The sequence below is a fragment of the Panulirus ornatus genome, chromosome 23 (assembly GCF_036320965.1).
Source record: "Panulirus ornatus isolate Po-2019 chromosome 23, ASM3632096v1, whole genome shotgun sequence".
Lineage (NCBI taxonomy): Eukaryota > Metazoa > Arthropoda > Malacostraca > Decapoda > Palinuridae > Panulirus > Panulirus ornatus.
In genome coordinates this window covers 15049354-15070967 of record NC_092246.1, presented here as the reverse complement: position 1 = coordinate 15070967, position 21614 = coordinate 15049354, and the positions used below count along the sequence as shown (strand labels likewise).

At 40.7% G+C, this 21614-nt stretch overlaps 2 protein-coding genes across 4 annotated transcripts in view; one reads left to right on the top strand and one right to left on the bottom strand.

The window, feature by feature from the left end:
- Positions 1-17387, top strand: part of LOC139756817 (UDP-glycosyltransferase UGT5-like) — a 41840-nt gene extending 24453 nt beyond the window's left edge. For all 3 annotated transcript variants that reach the window (XM_071676633.1, XM_071676634.1, XM_071676632.1), the window contains exons 5-9: positions 3125-3358; positions 8653-8817; positions 9098-9320; positions 12248-12467; positions 12653-17387. In XM_071676633.1, coding sequence (XP_071532734.1) covers positions 3125-3358; positions 8653-8817; positions 9098-9320; positions 12248-12467; positions 12653-12932 — 1122 coding nt within the window. In that variant the 3' untranslated portion in view covers positions 12933-17387. The remainder of the gene's footprint in view (positions 1-3124; positions 3359-8652; positions 8818-9097; positions 9321-12247; positions 12468-12652) is intronic.
- LOC139756818 (serine protease 30-like) overlaps positions 17279-21614 on the bottom strand; it is a 43936-nt gene continuing 39600 nt past the window's right edge. Inside the window, exon 12 of the mRNA XM_071676635.1 lies at positions 17279-20844. Coding sequence (XP_071532736.1) covers positions 20755-20844 — 90 coding nt within the window. The 3' untranslated portion in view covers positions 17279-20754. The remainder of the gene's footprint in view (positions 20845-21614) is intronic.

Below are 21614 nucleotides of genomic sequence, written 5' to 3'. Positions count from 1 at the left end.
AATGCGGAACACTTTACATTGGTCGTCACTGCTGCTCTGCCGGCGTGGGAAAACCTACGTAGCCCAGACGGAAGCGATTTGACATCTTCGCTGGTGGCTTCCATGCCACGTGGACTCAACTGTGTACTCGCACGACGTAGCTGGTTCCTACACCAAATATTAATGAATAAGCCGTTTCTGAACATTTCTAGTTTTCTGTCCGTGACATAAAACATGTTTCAAGTGGATCATTATTCATATGACTTGTTAATGATATACAACTGACATTATATGGTTTCATTATACAGGAAATCTGTCTTATATGATATACTCGCTGTCAACTCACAGGCGTCAGCGTTGCCAGTTTACCCATTCATTTCCATCTATATTGTTTTTGGTAAGCGTCACTCAGACGTCTTCGGTCATGTATTGAAGTTCCGGGTGTCCTCTAACATCTATCACTGAGGCAAGCTGAAAACAAGTATTCACATAATGTGTCTGTTTTCCATACGGTCTATATTACCTGAGAGGAACCACCCTTACGAACTAGCATGAGGAGAGGTGCTGGTCACTAACACATGCACGATTTCGCATTACCAGATGACATGATAACCATACCATGTATGTGCTTTATTGTGAATTACAATCGAATGACACCATATCAATCACCTATTATGCAATGAATATGCAAGGTCGTGTGTATCACTGCCAGAACCACATTTACCCACATAAGGCATCCTACATTATCGCCATCCCCTGCGTCAGCGAGGTAGCGCCAGAAAAACAGACAAAAAAGGCCATATTCATTCACATTCAGTCTCTAGATGTCATGTGTAATACACAGAAATCCATATCCAGGCCCCACTGACCTTTCCATGTTTTACCCCAGACGTTTCACACGCCCTGGCTCAGTCCAGTGACATCACGTCGACCACGGTATACCACCTCGTTCCAATTAACTCTATTCCTTGCACGCCTCTCATCCTCCTACATAATCAGGCCCCAGTCACTCAAGACTTTTTTTCACTCCACCCTTCCACTTCCAATTTGGTTTCCTGATTCTCCTTGTTCCCTCCACCTCTGACACATACATCCTCATTCTCTCTGTATGTCCAAACCGTTTCGACACACCCTCTTGTGCTCTCTAAATCACACCCATTTTCTTGCTACACATCTCTTTCACCCTTTCATTGCTTACTAGATCAAACCACCTCACACCACAAATTGTCCTCAAACATTTCATTTCCAACATATCCACCCTCCTGCGTACAACTCTATCCATAGCCCATGCCTTGCAACCATACGATATTGCTGGAACTACTATTCCTTCAAACATACCCAATTTTGCTCTCCAAGATAACTTTCTACACATTCTTCATCGCTCCCAGAACCTTCGCCCCTTTCCCCACCCTATAACTCACTTCCACTTCCATGGTTGCGTTCGCTGCTATGTCAACTAGGATATCTAAAACACTTCACTTCCTCCAATTTTTCTCCATTCAAACTCACATCTTAACAAACTTTCCCTTACCCCTTGCTTTTATTCATATTCACTCTCAACTTATTCCTTTCAAACTCTTTTCCAAATTCAGTCCCCAGTTTCTGCAGTTTCTAATTCGAATCAGGCACCAATGTTGTATCATCGGCGAACAACATCTGACTCACTTCCCAAGCCCTCTCATCCCAAACAGATTACATCCTCGCTCCTCTACAAAACTCTTGCGTTTACCTACCTAAATATTCCATCCATAATCAAATTTAACAACAATGATGACATCGCATACCTCTGCCGAAGACCGACCTTCACTGGGAACCAATCACTTTCCTCTCTTCCTACTCATGCACATGCCTTACACCCTTGATAGATACATCTCACTGTTTCTATCAACTTGCCTCGCACACCATGTACACTTAAGACCTTCCACAAAGCATCTCTATCAACCTTATCATATACCTTCTCCAGATCCATAAATGCTACATACAAATCCATTTCTTTTTCTAAATATTTCTCACATACATTCTTCAAAGCAAACACCTGATCCACTCTTCCTTTTCCATTTCTGAAGGAACATTACTCCTCCCCAGTCTGATGCTATGTACATGCCTTCACCCTCTCAATCAATAACCTCTTATACAATATTCCAGGAACACTCAACAAACTTATACCTCTGTAGTTTGAACACTCACCTTTATCCCCCTTTTGCCTTTGTACAATGACACTATGCATGCATTCCGCCAGTCCTCAGGCACTTCACAATGTCCTATACATACAGTGAATATCCTTACCAACCATTCAACAACACATTCAACCCCAGTCACAACAGTCACAACTGCAGTACCGTGCAAACGCGCCTTGTAGTGATGAGAGTGTTGTGTGTAATGGTGTCTCTGATGAGAGTGTAGTCGTGTGCAGTGGCAAGAGTGCTGTTACGTGTACTGATGTCTCTGATGAGAGTTGTGTGTAGTAATGAGAGTGTTGTCACGTGTAATGATGTCTCTGATGAGAGTTGTGTGTAGTAATGAGAGTGTTGTCGTGTGTACTGATGTCTCTGATGAGAGTTGTGTGTAGTAATGAGAGTGTTGTCGTGTGTACTGATGTCTCTGATGAGAGTTGTGTGTAGTAATGAGAGTGTTGTCGTGTGTACTGATGTCTCTGATGAGAGTTGTGTGTAGTAATGAGAGTGTTGTCACGTGTAATGATGTCTCTGATGAGAGTGTAGTCGTGTGTAGTGGTAAGAGTGCTGTCACGTGTAATGATGTCTCTGATGAGAGTTGTGTGTAGTAATGAGAGTGTTGTCGTGTGTACTGATGTCTCTTATGAGAGTTGTGTGTAGTAATGAGAGTGTTGTCACGTGTAATGATGTCTCTGATGAGAGTTGTGTGTAGTAATGAGAGTGTTGTCGTGTGTACTGATGTCTCTGATGAGAGTTGTGTGTAGTAATGAGAGTGTTGTCGTGTGTACTGATGTCTCTGATGAGAGTTGTGTGTAGTAATGAGAGTGTGTTGTCGTGTGTACTGATGTCTCTTATGAGAGTTGTGTGTAGTAATGAGAGTGTTGTCGTGTGTACTGATGTCTCTGGTGAGCGTGTTGCCGTGCTTGGTGAGAAGTGTTATCATGTGTAGTGATGAAAGTTTTCTGTTGCAGATGGCGTACCCTTTCGCTCTCGGTGTTCCCCTTATCTTGGTAATCACCACACCTCAGGATTCCCGCTTGAGCGCTGTCATGGGCAACGTCCACCATCCAGCGTACGTCCCCAACCTCCACCACGACTACCCTCATCCGCTGGGATTCTTGGATCGTCTTCAAAACCTCTTCTTTCATATCTACCTCCCTGGCTACTGGGGACTGTGGGGCTATGTGCCAAAGATACAAAAAGAGGTAAACCCGTAATTTATAGTGATGAGACTGTGTGTCCGGGTGTTACAATTCTTTGTAAATCTACTGTAAGCGAAGGTCTATACAAATTGGATAGGTTTATCGTCGAAAAAATTTGGAAAGAGCTACCCTTCTTGTCTGAATAATAAATCTATGATACTCATGTTGCCAGACTTGAACGCACCGGACATCAATTCATCAATTTGATTACCAAATGGCGTCCTAGCTACATATCTTCCTTATATATCAAATGACTGTTATATTTCTTTCTTGTATCTCCGATGATGATATGATTATTACACGTAAGTGTACTTGGGAACTTATCGTGTTTAATTTCCAAGTGGTCTAATAGGAATACACTTAATCATGGGCTAAATTGTGATCCTTTCCAATATATATGTATATATATGAATATACATACATACATACATACATACATATATATATATATATATATATATATATATATATATATATATATATATATATATATATATATATATATATATTTTTCTTTCTTTCATACTATTCGCCATTTCCCGCGTTAGCAAGGTAGCGTTAAGAACAGAGGACTGGGCCTCTGAGGGAATGTCCTCACCTGGCCTCGTTCTCTCTTCCTTCTTTTGGAAAATCAAAAAAAAACGAGAGGGGAGGATTTCCAGCCCCCCGCTCCCTCCCCTTTTAGTCGCCTTCTACGACACGCAGGGAATACATGGGAAGTATTCTTTCTCCCCTATCCCCAGGGATAATATATATATATATATATATATATATATGATTTGGTAAACAGAGAAGAGGTAGTAAAAGCTTTGCAGAAGATGAAAGCCGGCAAGGCAGCAGGTTTGGATGGTATTGCAGTCGAATTTATTAAAAAAGGGGGTGACTGTATTGTTGACTGGTTGATAAGGTTATTTAATGTATGTATGACTCATGGTGAGGTGCCTGAGGATTGGCGGAATGCGTGCATAGTGCCATTGTACAAAGGCAAAGGGGATAAGAGTGAGTGCTCAAATTACAGAGGTATAAGTTTGTTGAGTATTCCTGGTAAATTATATGGGAGGGTATTGATTGAGAGGGTGAAGGCATGTACAGAGCATCAGATTGGGGAAGAGCAGTGTGGTTTCAGAAGTGGTAGAGGATGTGTGGATCAGGTGTTTGCTTTGAAGAATGTATGTGAGAAATACTTAGAAAAGCAAATGGATTTGTATGTAGCATTTATGGATCTGGAGAAGGCATATGATAGAGTTGATAGAGATGCTCTGTGGAAGGTATTAAGAATATATGGTGTGGGAGGCAAGTTGTTAGAAGCAGTGAAAAGTTTTTATCGAGGATGTAAGGCATGTGCACGTGTAGGAAGAGAGGAAAGTGATTGGTTCTCAGTGAATGTAGGTTTGCGGCAGGGGTGTGTGATGTCTCCATGGTTGTTTAATTTGTTTATGGATGGGGTTGTTAGGGAGGTGAATACAAGAGTTTTGGAAAGAGGGGCAAGTATGAAGTCTGTTGTGGATGAGAGAGCTTGGGAAGTGAGTCAGTTGTTGTTCGCTGATGATACAGCGCTGGTGGCTGATTCATGTGAGAAACTGCAGAAGCTGGTGACTGAGTTTGGTAAAGTGTGTGAAAGAAGAAAGTTAAGAGTAAATGTGAATAAGAGCAAGGTTATTAGGTACAGTAGGGTTGAGGGTCAAGTCAAATGGGAGGTAAGTTTGAATGGAGAAAAACTGGAGGAAGTGAAGTGTTTTAGATATCTGGGAGTGGATCTGGCAGCGGATGGAACCATGGAAGCGGAAGTGAATCATAGGGTGGGGGAAGGGGCGAAAATTCTGGGAGCATTGAAGAATGTTTGGAAGTCGAGAACATTATCTTGCAAAGCAAAAATGGGTATGTTTGAAGGAATAGTGGTTCCAACAATGTTGTATGGTTGCGAGGAGTGGGCTATTGATAGAGTTGTGCGTAGGAGGGTGGATGTGCTGGAAATGAGATGTTTAAGGACAATATGTGGTGTGAGGTGGTTTGATCGAGTAAGTAATGTAAGGGTAAGAGAGATGTGTGGAAATAAAAAGAGTGTGGTTGAAAGAGGAGAAGAGGGTGTTTTGAAATGGTTTGTTAACATGGAGAGAATGAGTGCGGAAAGATTGACAAAGAGGATATATGTGTCGGAGGTGGAGGGAACGACGAGAAGTGGGAGACCAAATTTTAGGTGGAAAGATGGAGTGAAAAAGATTTTGAGTGATCGGGGCCTGAACATGCAGGAGGGTGAAAGGCGTGCAAGGAATAGAGTGAATTGGAACGATGTGGTATACCGGGGTCGACGTTCTGTCAATTGATTGAACCAGGGCATGTGAAGCGTCTGGGGGTAAACCATGGAAAGTGGTGTGGGGCCTGGATGTGGAAAGGGAGCTGTGGTTTCGGTGCATTATTACATGACAGCTAGAGACTGAGTGTGAACGAATGGGGCCTTTGTTGTCTTTTCCTAGCGCTACTTCGCACACATGAGGGGGGAGTGGGATGTTATTCCATGTGTGGCGGGGTGGCGGTGGGAGCAAATAAAGGCAGACAGTATGAATTATGTACATGTGTATATATGTATATGTCTCTGTGTGTATAGATATGTGTACATTGAGATGTATAGGTATGTATATTTGCGTGTGTGGACGTGTATGTATATAGATGTGTATGTGGGTGGGTTGGGCCATTCTTTCGTCTGTTTCCTTGCGCTACCTCGCTATCGCGGGAGACAGCGACAAAGCAAATATAATAAATAATAATATATATATATATATATATAGGGGAGAAAGAATACTTCCCACGCATTCCTCACGTGTCGTAGAAGGCGACTAAAGGGGACGGGAGCGGGGGGCTAGAAACCCTCCCCTCCTTGTATTCTACTTTCTAAAAGGGGAAACAGAAGAAGGAGTCACGCGGGTAGTGCTCATCCTCCTCGAAGCCTCAGATTGGGGTGTCTAAATGTGTGTGGATGTAACCAAGATGAGAAAAAAAGGAGAGATAGGTAGTATGTTTGAGGAAAGGAGCCTGGATGCTTTGGCTCTGAGTGAAAAGAAGCTCAAGGGTAAAGGGGAAGACTGGTCTGGGAATGTTTTGGGAGTAAAGTCAGGAGTTGCTGAGAGGACAAGAGCAAGGGAAGGAATAGCACTACACCTGAAACAGGGGTGGTGAGAGTATGTGATAGAGTGTAAGAAAATAAACTCTAGATTGATATGGGTAAAACTGAAAGTGGATGGAGAGAGATGGGTGATTATTGTTGCATATGCACCTGGACATGAGAAGAAAGATTATGAGAGGCAAGTGTTTTGGAAGCAGCTGAGTGTGTTAGTGGTTTTGATGCACGAGACCAGGTTATAGTGATGGGTGATTTGAATGCAAAGGTGAGTAATGTGGCAGTTGAGGGAATAGTTGGTGTACATGGGGTGTTCAGTGCTGTAAATGGAAATGGTGAAGAGCTTGTAGATTTATGTGCTGAAAAAGGGCTGGTGATTGGGAATACCTGGTTTAAAAAGCGAGATATACATAAGTATACTTATGTAAGTAGGAGAGATGGCCAGAGAGCGTTATTGGATTACGTGTTAATTGACAGGCGCGCGAAAGAGAGACTTTTGGATGTTAATGTGCTGAGAGGTGCTACTGGAGGGATGTCTGATCATTATCTTGTGAAGGCGAAGGTAAAGATTTGTAGAGGTTTTCAGAAAAGAAGAGAGAATGTTGCGGTGAAGAGAGTGGTGAGAGTAAATGAGTTTGGGAAGGAGACTTGTGTGAGGAAGTACCAGGAGAGACTGAGTACAGAATGGAAAAAGGTGAGAGCAAAGGACGTAAGGGGAGTGGGGGAGGAATGGGATGTATTTAGGGAAGCAGTGATGGCTTGCGCAAAAAAATGCTTGTGCCATGAGAAGCGTGGGAGGTGGGCAGATTAGAAAGGGTAGTGAGTGGTGTGATGAAGAAGTAAGATTATTAGTGATAGAGAAGAGAGAGGCATTTGGACGATTTTTGCAGGAAAATAATGCAAATGAGTGGGAGATGTATAAAAGAAAGAGGCAAGAGATGAAGAGAGACGTACAAGAGGCGAAAAAAGAGGGCATATGAGAGATGGGGTGAAAGAGTTTTTGAAAGAGGAAAAATAAAGTGCGTAAGACAAGAGAACAAATGTTAACATTGGTGAAGGGGGCTAATGGGGAGGTGATAACAAGTAGTGGTGATGTGATAAGGAGATAGAGTGAGTACTTTCAAGGTTTGTTGAATGTGTTAGATGATAAAGTGGCAGGAGTTTAGATAGTCGAAGAAAAATATGAAATTTGTAGGATAAGGAGAGCAATAGGTGAAACAGAGGAAAGGTGTGATAGATGAGAGACAGACCTTGAGCCACATAATATCAAAGTCTGGGGACTCCACGTCCTTGAGGCGTGCTTCAGGTGTGTTGATGTTGGAACAAGCACAAACACCACATTTGAAACAGAATATGGCTATGTCTTCATTCTCTCTAGTAAGTCTTTTTTTTGCCTTATCACTCAAATTTTTTTTCTGAAACCAAGTGATGTTTATCACAATATAATAAACCTTCATCTACGTGTATGGTGGGCTTCTCAAATGAATAGGCATGCAAGCTACGACTGAGTCAGCATCATGATGTGTTCCCTTTCCTTATACCAAAATGAATATGGCTATATCTTCCCCCTCTCTGAATCATACTTAATAAAGCTATTTCTTCTCTCTTCCTAGACCATACTGAATATGGCTGCGTCTTCCCTTTCTTTCGACCATCCTGAACATTGCCATGTCTTCTTTCTCCATCGACCTTACTAAATATGGCTATGTATTATCTTTCCTTAGACCATTATGAATATGGCTAAGTTTTACTTTTTCTTAAACCATATGTCTTTGTCTTCTCTCTCAATGAATCGTACTGAAAAATGATTATTTCTTCCCTCTCTCTAGACTGTACTGAATATGGATATGTTCCATCTCCGATGACCATACTGAATATGACCATGTGTTACCTCTCCTTATATCATTACGTATATGGTTGTGTCTTCCCTCCTTCTTGGCCATATTGAATATGGTTATGTCTTCCCTCCCTCTGGATCATACTGAATAAGGCTATTTCTTCCTCATCCCTAGACCATACTGAGTATGGTTTTGTCTTCCTTCTCCCTAGACTATACTGAACATGGCTATCGCGTTAGATATATGAAAGCAAATATCAAAATGGCCCCAGAATTACAGGTACACATCGTTAGCAGTAAGGACTTGATACTCTGTACTGAAGGTGTTTCCCCTGTGCATCCTAGGTGTCCGCCCACCTACCCGACATACCTCCACTGTTAGATATTGAGAGAAACGTGAGTCTTGTTCTACTGAATTACCAATTCGTCGCAGGGTACGCCATGCCTCTACTGCCATCCGAGGTGGAAGTCGGTGGCATGCACTGTGTCCCAGGCCAACCACTGCCTCAGGTGAGTCGTGTCTGGTCTCTCCATCCTCGAACATGTGTTGAAGACATTTTCTGCATGTCAAAGTCATATCTTTGATTTGGATGAATATTGTTCATGGGCGGTATGTCTTCTGCTTCAACAATATTTCTTAGAAATGGCGGTGATGAGCCATTTCAAAATCATTTTCCATCAAATCCCAAAATTAACGTTTTACCGTATCTTTTGATGTTTAGAAATGTGAGAAGATATCCTCAAGGTACTGACAATGGATGTGTATCATCTGTACGGTTTCTTTTCACAGGACTTGGAGTCATGGATTAAAGGTGCTGGTCCAGTGGGAGTCGTCTACTTCAGTCTCGGCACTGTGGCCACAGGCACAAAAATGCCTCTCAAATACAGGGATCTCTTCGTGAAGGCCTTCGCAAGACTGCAGTACCGGTTCATCTGGAAATTTGAATCCGCTCTTGAAGACGTATCCGAGAACGTCCTCCTACGGAGCCATCTACCACAACAGGACATTCTGGGTTGGTTGAGCAGCTGTAGATATTCATGACTTAGAGGAGAAGATTAACCCTAATATTTCCCCGATTTCAGAGATAGTCTTCATGATAGCGAACCTCGAGCCTTCTGCAGACACGTCTTTGCACATTTCTACTCACGACTATCTTGAGCACATGTAGATCTGACCAGCCTTTCTTAGACAAGATAACAATGAGCACATCACACACGGACACTTCTAAAGTTAACGTCATTAAAGAGAAAGATGAATAATTCACATGCTAGCGAATGAAAAGAGTACTTAATCATAACCATATAGGCAACAGCTATAGTTCCTTTTACTATTATTTCTGATAATGAAGTTCTGTGAGACACTGGAAAATGCGAATGATGCTTGATAAGAGAACAGAACTTCATTATACTTGACATCTTACATTCACTGACTACCACTGAGGAGAGTACCTAAAGTGAACTCCTAATATCCAGGGGTCTGACATGTATATGACTTAATCTAAAAGTCTGACAATGAACGAGTTAAGACTGGAAGTGGTATTGAAAACCTCAATGGATCAGGAACGCATCCAAAGATCTTAATGAATAGTTGAAAACATTTGGCTCTTGTTAAAAGTATCACTGCATTAGCAGCAATACAGCCATCGATATAATGCACACACACGCAAACACACACACACACACACACACACACACACACACAACTTTTGAAAATCCATGCTGTTCTACACCCTAGACCTCGACGGAAGTCTGAACATCCTTGATTGCTCAATGGATCGTACTGATGGTCCAGAGAGTTGTGGTGTCGTGAGGATGTTGAAAGAACCCAGCCAAAAAGAAACCCTCAACTTTTTCAGGAGAATCCAGGGGAAACGGCCGACATAAGGCTCCTGTGGGACTTTAGCAAGATCACTGAAGAACGTACGAACTTCGAACTTTTATATGCTTAATGATGCTGCTGGTCTTATAAGAGTCATACACTACCTCTAACCCACGCAGGTGCAGTTCAACTCAACGAAAACATCCAACTGATCTAGGGAGACACAATAGGCAATAACTGTTCTTCATTCTGAAACACACTATTGTCTCAATCCAGCTGGACTGGAACCTATATTCTAATCAGTTAGAGTTTCAAAATAGGATTCTTGTTATACCTGCTATAACGACTTCAAAAATGTCAAGAACTAGAATGTAACCTGGACACAAACTCTTGGACCTGGAAAAAAAAAACAGGTCCCGGTCATAAAAATCCAGGTGCTGGCCACAAACCCTTGGACCTGGACACCAACTCCCTGACCTGGACACAAACTCCAGCATCTTTTCCCAAAGTCCAAGACCTGGACATAAACTTTAGGACCTGGTCAAAAACTCCAAAACCTGGTCACAAACTCCTGAACTTGGTCAGAAACTCCAGATCCTTGAAAATACTCCATGGCATGATCACAAACTCTACGACTTGTTAACAACGTCCAGAACCTGGTCAAAAAACCCAATACCAAGTCTCAAACTCCAGGTCTCAGAGTTTGTGTCCATGTCCTGGAGTTTGTGACCAGGTCCTGGAATTTGTGTTCAGGTCATGGAATTTTTATCCAGATACTGGTGTTTGTGAGCAGATCCTAGACTTTGTGTCTAAGTCCTGAATATTGTGACCAGATTGTGGAGTTTACGACCATGTTCTGGACTTTGTGACCAGGTCCAGGTGTTTATATCCACGTCATTTTAGCTCTGGACATAGTGCATGGTACGTGTTATACATGAACACACTGCATGATACAGCTCATATATGGACACACTACATGATACGTCTTTTTATATGTACAAACTGCGTGGTACGTTTTACATATGTACAAACTGTATGGTACGTCTTACATATGTACAAACTGCATGATACGTCTTACATAAGGACATATTGCATTGTATGTCTTATATATATATATATATATATATATATATATATATATATATATATATATATATATATATATATATATATATATATATATATATATATATATATTCTTTCTTTCTTTCTTTTAAACTATTCGCCATTTCCCGCGTTAGCGAGGTAGCGTTAAGAACAGAGGACTGGGCCTTTTTTGGAATATCCTCACCTGGCCCCCTCTGTTCCTTCTTTTGGAAAATTAAAAAAAAAACGAGAGGGGAGGATTTCCAGCCCCCCGCTCCCTCCCCTTTTAGTCGCCTTCTACGACACGCAGGGAATACGTGGGAAGTATTCTTAATCCCCTATCCCCAGGGATAATATATATATATATATATATATATATATATATATATATATATATATATATATATATATATATATATATATATATATGTATATATATATATATATATATATATATATATATATATATATATATATATATATATATATATATATATATATATATATATATATATATATATATATATATATATACATATATATATATATATATATATATATATATATATATATATATATATATATATATATATATATATATATATATATATATATATATATATATATATATATATATATATATGTATATATTGCATTATATGTCTTATATATGTACAAACTGCATGATACGTCTTACATAAGGACATATTGCATTGTATGTCTTATATATATATATATATATATATATATATATATATATACATATTGCGTTATATGTCTTATATATGTACAAACTGCATGATATGTCTTACATAAGGACATATTGCGTTGTATGTCTTATATATAAACATATTGCGTTATATGTCTTATATATGTACAAACTGCATGATATGTCTTACATAAGGACATATTGCGTTGTATGTCTTATATATAGACACACTGCATGGAAGCATTTAATCATAAGAATTTAGAAAGGACTTGATGAAGACTACAGGTGTATTCTATGTAACATAATGTGTCTATATGTTTCTCAAGCTGACCCACGGGTGAAGCTGTTCATCAGTCACGGTGGTCGTCTGAGCACGCAGGAGGCTGTCTACCACGCCACACCCGTCCTTGTTATACCCATCTTCGCAGACCAGCACAGGAACGCGTTGGAAATAGTAAGACAAGGAGTTGGTCTTTCTTTGCATTGGGATGAGCTAACGGTCGACCTCCTCGTGAACTCAATCAAAGAGATTATCAACAACGGTAGGTGAGTAGGAGAACGTAGAAACGAGGAAGAAAAGCGACAACAGAAGGACCTATTGCCCTTAGCATGATGTGTTCTTCTTGTTGCTTATGGCCTCTGTCTAGTTGAAGACAATTGGAAAGTAACGGGTGATTAGAGATAACTGAATGTTTACCTCAGTACACACATGGCTTGGCTTTCCATTTCAGGTACATGAGCAACATCAAGAAAGTCTCAGCGGTTATACGAGACCGACCAGAATCACCGTTGGATCGCGCTGTCTTTTGGACAGAGCACGTGATCCGCCATCAAGGGGCCCTTCATCTGAAGTCCCCAGCAGCTCAGCTCTCCTGGGTGGAGTTCTTCATGCTTGACATTTTGGCTTTCTTGTTCCTGGTCGCCCTCGCCGTATCCCTCACCTTGAGGAAGTTCTTGCAAACTGCTTGTACCATAAGAAAGAGGGAAAGGTCGAAAACGAAAGAGGCTTAAAATGCTTCAGCCTGTCATCTTCCTCACTTACACTCACCTACATACATCAGCTGCAAAGTTGCGATAGCTTTGCGCAAGATGAAATCCGACAAGGCGGCGGGTTGGGATGATATTACGGTTGAATTTATTAAGAAAGGGCTGACTGTGTTGTTGACTGGTTGGTAAGGATATTCAATGTCTGTATAGATCATGAAGTGCCTGAGGATTAGCGGAATCCATATATACTTCCATTGTACAAAGCCAAAGTGGATAAAAGTGAGTGTTCGAGCTACAGAGGCATAATTACGTTGGGTGATCCTGGAAAATAGTATGGGAGGATATTGATTGAGAGGGTAAAGGAATGTACATAGCATCAGCTTGAGGAAGAGCAGTGTGGTTTCAGAAGTGATAGAGGATGTGTGGGTCAGGTGTTTGCTTTGAAGAATGTGAGAAACACTTAGAAAAACAGATAGATATGTGTGCAGTATTTATGGTCCTGGAGAAGGCATATGATAGCGTTCATAGAGATGCTTTATGGAAGGTCTTAAGAGGATATAGTGAGGGAGGTAAGCTGCTAAAAGCAGTGAGAAGTTTTTATCAAGGGTGTAAGGCATGTGTGCGAGTAGGAAGAGAGGAGAGTGATTGGTTCTCAGTGAAGGTCGGTCTTCGGCAGGGGTGTGTGATGTCCCCGTGGATGTTTGATTTGTTTATGGATCGGGTGGTTAGAGAGGTAAATGCAAGAGTTTTGAGGAGATGGGTGAATATGCAGTCTGTTGGGGATGAGGGGGCCTTGGAAGTGAGTCAGTTGTTGTTCGCTGATGATACAGCACTGGTGGCTGATTCGAGTCAGAAACTACGGAAGTCGGTGACTGAGTTTGGAAAATTATGTGAAAGGAGAAAGTTGAGAGTAAATGTAAATAAGAGCAAGGTTACTAGGTTCAGCAGGGCTGAGGGAAATGTTAGTTGGGATGTAAGTTTTAATGGGAAAAAATTGGAGGAAGTGAAGTGTTTTCGATGTCCTGGAATGGGCTAAGCAATGAATGGAACCATGTTGTGGAAGTGAGTCTTAGGGTGGGGAAGGGAGCGATGAAGAATGTGTGGAAAGAGAGAAGGTTCCTTAGGAGAGCTAAAATGGGTGTGTTTCATGGATTAGTAATACCAACAATATTATATGGTTGCGAGTCATGGGCTATAGAGAGGGTTGCTCGGAGGAGGGTGGATGTGTTGGAAATGAAATGTTTTAAGACAATATGTGTTGTGAGGTGGTTTGATCGAGTGCGGGGTAGCATTTCTTTTGAGGTCGTTGCAGGAATGTGTGAAAGAGTAAAAGGAAGTGAGCTCCAGACAGATATGGATGACAATGAAAGTGGGCTAAGAGAACTGGGTGATTATTAGTGCTATTGGACCTGAACACGAAAAGAATGACGAAGAGAAGCGTTTGCTTTGGAGGGAATCGAATGTGTCAGCAGTTCTGATGAGAAATCGGGTAGTAGTGATGGGTGATTGGAACACAAGAGTGGGTAATGTGGCACTTGAGGGTATGATTGGAAAACTTGGGTTATTCATTAAAGTAAATGGTGATATTAAACAGTTTTGGTGGTTGCGTTCTGGAAAGAACTGATGATTCGAAATACCTGGTTTAAAAAGAGGGATAAGTATGGGTGCAGTAGGAAAACCCGCGTGACGTCATTATTGGATTAAGCACTAATTGATAGGCGTGCAAAAGGCCAAAGACTTGTAGAGGCTTTCGGAAAACAGGAAATGATAAGGTGCAAAGAGGGGTTTGAAAGAAAATGAGTATGGAAAAGAAGCTATTGTGAAGGAATATCAGGAGAGACCGAATGTAGAGCGACAAAAGAGGAGAGTAAAGGAAGCTGAGGGAATGGATAGGAAATGGTCCGGGGGGGGGGGGGGGGGTTATTTAGAGAAGCAGTGCTGGCATGTGCGAAAGAAGTGAGGACTGGAATGCAAGTGATTAGGAAATGTTCAAGAAGAAGTGATAGGTCAAAAAAAGAAGGTGCAGGAACTAAAAAAAGAGGGCAAATGAGAGTTAGGGTAAGAGTATCAGCAAACTTCAGGGAGAATAAAAAAATGTTTTTCAATGAGATTGTTAGTGTGAGAAAAACAAGAGAACATGTGGAAGCATTGTTGAACGGGACAAATAAGAATATGGTTACAGGCAGAGATGAAGTGAAGAAGGAGATGGTGTGAATATTTTGAAGGATTATTAAATGTGTATGATGACAGAGTGGCAGATGTAGGCTGTTTAGGTGGGCGAAATATGCGTAAGTGAGTCATGTAGAGTGGTTTGGTGAAAAGACAAGTGGTGAAAGACTTACATGAGATGAAATGTGGCAAGGCAGGTAGAATTGATGGTATTGTGGTTGAATTTCTGAAGAAATGGGGTGACTGTGTTGTTGATTGGTTGGTTAGGTTGTTGAATGAATGCATAGATCACGGATAGTATCTGATGATCAGCGGAATGCTTGTATAGTGCCACTGCATAAAGATAAGGACAAAGGTGAGAGTTCCAGTTATAGAGGTATACGTAAGGTTGGTGATTCAATTGCTGGTAGAGGATACGGGTGAGAAACAGCAGAAGTTGGCTTCTGAGTTTGGATATTGTTTGAAAGAAACTTGAGAGTGAATGTGAACAGCAGCAAGATTATTAGGTACACTAGTCCAAGGAGATGGGGTAGTCGGGATGTGAGGTTGAATGGTGACAATCTGGACGCATAGGATGTTTGAGACACGTAGGAGTGGATATGGCAGCGAATGGAACCACGGAAGTCGAGGTGAGTCACTGGGTGTGTGAGGGGGCAATGGTTCTTGAAGCAGTGAGAAATGTGTGGAAAGGGGAGATCGCTGTTTAGGGGACCGAAGATAGGTATGTTTGAAGGTATAGTAATCCCAGCAGTGTTGTACTGATGCAATGCACGGACTCTAGATGAGAAGTACGAAGGGTGAATGTTAAGAAAATGAAATGGTCGAGGACAATATTTGGTGCAAGGAGGGTTGACGGGTGAAGCAATGATACGGTAGGAAATATGTTAGTAATAAAAAGAGTATGGTTGAGAAGTTGTACTTAAATCAAGTTGACAGGGATGATATATGTGTGTTGGAAGTGAAAAGGATAAGGGGAAGGGGGAGGCCGAGTTGGGATGAAAGGATAGAGTGAGTGTGATTTTGAGTTCTTGGGGCCTGAACATGTAGAGGGTGAAACATGTGTACGAGATAGAGTGAAGTGGTGCGATCTGGTATACGTGGTGGGATGATGTAGCCGGGGGAAACCACGGGAACGTCTGTGGAGAGGGAGCTGTGGTTTTTGTGCATTGCACATGACAGCTAGAGAACGGATGTGTGAGAATACCTCTTCTGTTCCTGGCACTACCTCGCTTTAGCTGGAAACGGAGAACAAATACGATAGAAAAAGTTCTATGAAAAGGAGCACTAGTAAGCTTACTAAAAGACATCTGGAACCTATCATTGTTTAATACAGTGTACTGCACAACGGGAAAAGTTATAAGGGGTCTGTACAGCAGGTGTCTACAAACTTTACCATACTAGGCAAGGGATCTAGTTATTATGTAGGCCAAGGGCCGCTGCCTTCAACAACCTGCTTCATCAGAAGAGCGAGGTGGCAAATTGGTCCTGATGTAATGTGTACAGAAAGTAAGATATATGGCTTTTTATCATTCCGAAACTTTACGTAATCATTGAATAGAGTTTGGAAAAAGTAAACAAATTAAAAAAAAAAATGAATTTAAAGACGCTTTCACCTTTTCTACATCGGATCTCAAACCATCTCAGACGTTTAAGAAAGTTCGTAGTTTCAGTTAGGAAAGGGGAAACTATTCCATGCATTACAAGGTATAAGAAAAGACTCGTAAAATGAAACTATCAAAATCGTATCTGCATCACCATTAAAAGATAAGAAGAAAGCTACGTACAAGAAAGGTAATGAAAGACTATTGTGACTCATATGTTATCTTGCCATAAGCACAGGACAGAAATACAACCTCTACATAGTACATGTTCTTGATATGATTTGCCCTAACTTTGTTGGATGAATATGACTAACGTTAAGTCCTTCCGCTGGTGATGGCTGTATCAGATGTCTGAGACGGGCACATGAGGAGCTCCTCTGGGGCTTCAGGTGCTCGGGATTGATAGGAAGGCTGTAAGTAGATTGGTGTTGATTACTGTGTCCATCACAGACTCTAATAACGGTATGATGGTAAATGATGAGGAAGGGCGGCAGACTCGAGTTTGTTCCTTAATGATGTTACGTTTATCTTTTCATCTGTCTAGAGTGTTTGTTTATAGTGGTTAGTCTCAGTATCTGTGTTGGTGTGTCTATCTGTTGGTTATCTCTCTCTCTCTCTCTCTCTCTCTCTCTCTCTCTCTCTCTCTCTCTCTCTCTCTCTCTCTCTCTCTCTCTCTCTCTCTCTCTCTCTCTCTCTCTCTCTCTCTCTCTCTCTCTCTCATCCCCAGCTTCCAGTTCAACACTTGCATTACGCTTCATTGGACCTACCATCTTCACGCAAGAATGTCTACCTTTAGTCAGTTAGATTGTGAAAGAGATTTGCACAGTAGATACCTTTACCAGTGAAACACTGACTCACTCAGTGACAGTCTATCGATAGGCCTATGTGGCTGCTGCTGCTGCTGGTGCTGCGGACACCTCAGTGTAAACATGACCTAGTCTCTGATCGTTAAGTTCCTGGAGGGTCAGAAGAGTGCGATCGCCCAGTATATCAAAACTAACCTCCACTGATTGACGTCCGTCACCACAATCATCTTGTACCTACCAGTGCTCGTGTTGTCCTATACCTACTATGTGAATGCCAGAACCATCCATGAATAAGGGCACAAATATGCAAGCAAATAGCTTAGTCTTCCTCCCATAGTTATGTGTATGTCAAAGACTTTATTCCTGTCACGCAACAAACGTGAAAAGTATTCATCACTTGATGTTCACCATTAAATACATAATGTATGTTAACAAGGTATTATTACAGCTCAACAAGTGTGTAATCTTACATTACTTAATGATTATGATTACATACATGTTTATGTCAACACGATACAACTGCAATGCAGTCAGTTTGTAACTTTAAAACACATAACGTTTAACTAATCACCACCAAACATATAATTGTATACACCATAAAATATGCTCAGTAAAACTTCACTTGTGCTTATTCAAAAGTAAAAGTATCCAGTTCTTCCTAAATCTTAAGTTCTTTTGTGATTGTCAGCTAGTTACTATCATGAACCACCATTAATGTAATTCCTCAACTGTATATTCTCAGACGAATGACTGCTTTAATTCAATAAATCGTTCTTTTATCTATTTATTTATTCATTTAGACATGTCCATTCGAATTGCCAGTGTAGTCAGCCAATATTCAAAGGAAATACTGATGATGATGAGGATGAGTGAGGAAAGATTGACCAAGAGGATATATATGTCGGAGGTGGAGGGAACAAGGAGAAGAGGGAGACCAAATTGGAGGTGGAAAGATGGAGTGAAAAAGATTTTGTGTGATCGGGGCCTGAACATGCAGGAGGGTGAAAGGAGGGCAAGGAATAGAGTGCATTGGAGCGATGTGGTATACCGGGGTTGACGTGCTGTCAGTGGATTGAATCAAGGCATGTGAAGCGTCTGGGGTAAACCACGGAAAGTTGTGTAGGTATGTATATTTGCGTGTGTGGACGAATGTATATACATGTGTATGGGGGGGGGGGGGTTGGGCCATTTCTTTCGTCTGTTTCCTTGCGCTACCTCGCAAACGCGGGAGACAGCGACAAAGTATAATAAATAAATAAATAGATCCTGTCAGTCTTGTCTCTCCTGTTGGACCGGTACAGCACCAACTGTTGAACTATCATAGATACATCATACTGTGGGCTTTAGGCTAACTGAACAGATGAAGCTCATACGTATTACCCGTTGTGTTCAGAAGGTTTCTTTTTATACAGATGTTTATTGTCTCTATACAGAAGTCTTTTGATTGATCAACACACCAGCTGCATCAGTAATCATATGAACAAGAAGTTTACAAAAAGTAATGGTAAATAAAACTAATTCTAAAGAATTTCTGTTCACTTTCCTGCAAAACATAGGTCCACGTTTTCGAACATAGGTCCACGTTTTCGAACATAGGTCCACGTTTTCGAACATAGGTCCACGTTTTCGGATGATTTATGTTCTCGCTTCAGCTCTAAGATTAATCAGACAAGCAGATAAGGTCACTTTTTAAACACTTCCCCTTAACAATGCACCCGATCCCAGTTGAGATATAGATTGACCTGGAAGCCTAGCCCCTTTCTTTATGAATAATTTTCCCCATTTTCTAAGGGGCAATATCATGAGATCTTACTGGGAAGTATTTGGCTATTGATAACACCTTTATCATCCAGTATTATACAGTAGTATGATAATTATATATAAGAACCCATTATAACACTATACAGATTCCCACAGAATGAGGACGACATTAATTATCATAGACATTAATTTGTTGCTTTGATTTCTTTATATAAGATGTTTCTCACACTTTCTAAGGTAAGTGAATTAAGTTTAACGATGGCAACAAGAAATGAGATTTTTGAAAAATAAATAGATTAATTCACGCAAGTGTAGATGGCTTTAACTTTGTGGACATTATCATAATGGAGATGGCTTTAACTTTGTGGACATTATCTTAATGGAGATTCGATGATAAATGACTCCGGAAGAATATTTTCTCGAAGTAGTTACAATTTCATGAAGCACAATTGAGATATTTTCCCCCCAAAGTTTGATATTACGTAATCAAGGCTTGGTTCGGCTAGGTTAGGTTAGGTTAGGTTAGGTTGGTTCGGCTAGGTTAGGTTAGGTTAGGTTAGGTTGGTTCGGCTAGGTTAGAGATTGTCAGGTTAGGTTAGGTTAGGTGGTGGAAGAATGTTCTTATTTTCTGTCGACTGAGCTTGTGTAAGGTTTACCAAACATCATCCACTACCATATTCTCTTTGCTTACGCTTTGTTACAACTAATGTATGTATTCTCCTACATTATGTTTGTAACATTCTTTGTCTTTTTTCCAAGTCTTTACAGGCAATCACAAACGATTCCAAGGAGTCTTGACATTAGGTACATCCTAGTTGTCACTGCGGTTTGAATAAGTTTATCTTCCTTGAAAGTGAATTTATTCCATCATACAAAATAGAAGTTTCTCTCATACTTACTTTGTAGTGAAACCACAGCTACATGTTGCCTTTAGAATTTTGTTTCAATACGATTTTTAACTAACAACAAACAAGAGTTTTTGTACTTCTTTTAATTTCTTGTTTACCTTCATGACTCCAGATCCTGCACAAGTTCTTTCAGTCGGATCTAATTTGCATTCTCCACAGCGGCCATATATGATAGTTTTCTCGAACTTCTGAATTAGACAGCAGATCCTTTGATTCCATCGCTTTTCTTATATGATGGCTGTACACTAATTGTTATAGACATCAATTCTTCCTGAAGGAGACTTCGGGAAATCCTCTTCAGCTGCCCGGATTCTCCAGTGCTTCCGCTTCCATGCTACGCTATTGTTGGTGCGCTACACATTTGTTTCCAGTCCAGATGACTATTTTTCACTTGTTGCTTTTTGATCTGGAAGATAATTCTGGTCCCTGTCTCTGTAAGCCTTATTCTTGCAGTTTCTTTTTCACTTTTTTCTTTTTCTTAACCAGTTTTCCTTGACTCTTTCTGTACGATACTCCTGCTGCCTGACTGTGTCAACCTTAGCTTTGCTTGTGTGGTTCTCCTTCTCTCGTCGCTTTAGCGTTTTGCTCACCAGTGTATTTCTTACATTCTGCTGTACACTTCTCCTTCTGGTCTACTGAATGCGTTTTCTTCTCTCTTTTTGGACTTCTTTCCCCTATTCTGGATGGACGCCTTGAACAAGACAGAATAATGAGTCGAAATCAGTATTGTAGATTGTATCACTACAAAATGATTCGCAAGACCATCACAATATTTGAAAATATTTCAGTAGATTTTGTTTATACGATATGTAAAACTTTATGTAAATGACCAATAAAAGTATATGGAAGAAAATCAAGAAAATTCTTAAGATTTATTAGACATCATTGTAACAAATAGTACATAAGGCTGAAATCTCTACGAACCAAGAGCACTGTGATTCTAATCCTTAATTAAGATACGAGCTTTTTTGAAAAGAAAGTCGCAGACCTAAAACGAACATGCAACACACTAGCTAAACGTGGCCTCCGAGTAATGGATTAATTAAGACAGCAAAGGTTTCAGTCTTCCTCAGCTTATATGTATCTTGTCAGTTGTGCATAAGGCATCCTCATCTCCACAATCAGTTTCACGTCATAAAATCAAAGCAGTATAACTAGGAAGCATTTTTCTGTGTTTTTACGTCCACGGTGTAGACGTCAGTCTGCTTCCGCCAAGCCTGAATACTTGAGAAATTACAAGGAATGTTGATTTTAGCATCTATGTTGCAGTGTCAACATTTATAAACATTATCCCTGGAACAAGATAAATTTCCCTTGTCCACTCTAGTTCCACCCGAGCACCAGTGGCCTTACTAAGCTGTCCTTCGCGTCTTTGACTAGAGCTGTGTCTATGGTTCTCCTGCTTTCAGAACCATAACATTAATCTGAATGTGAAGTTGCAGCACGTTGTGATGTCTTAGC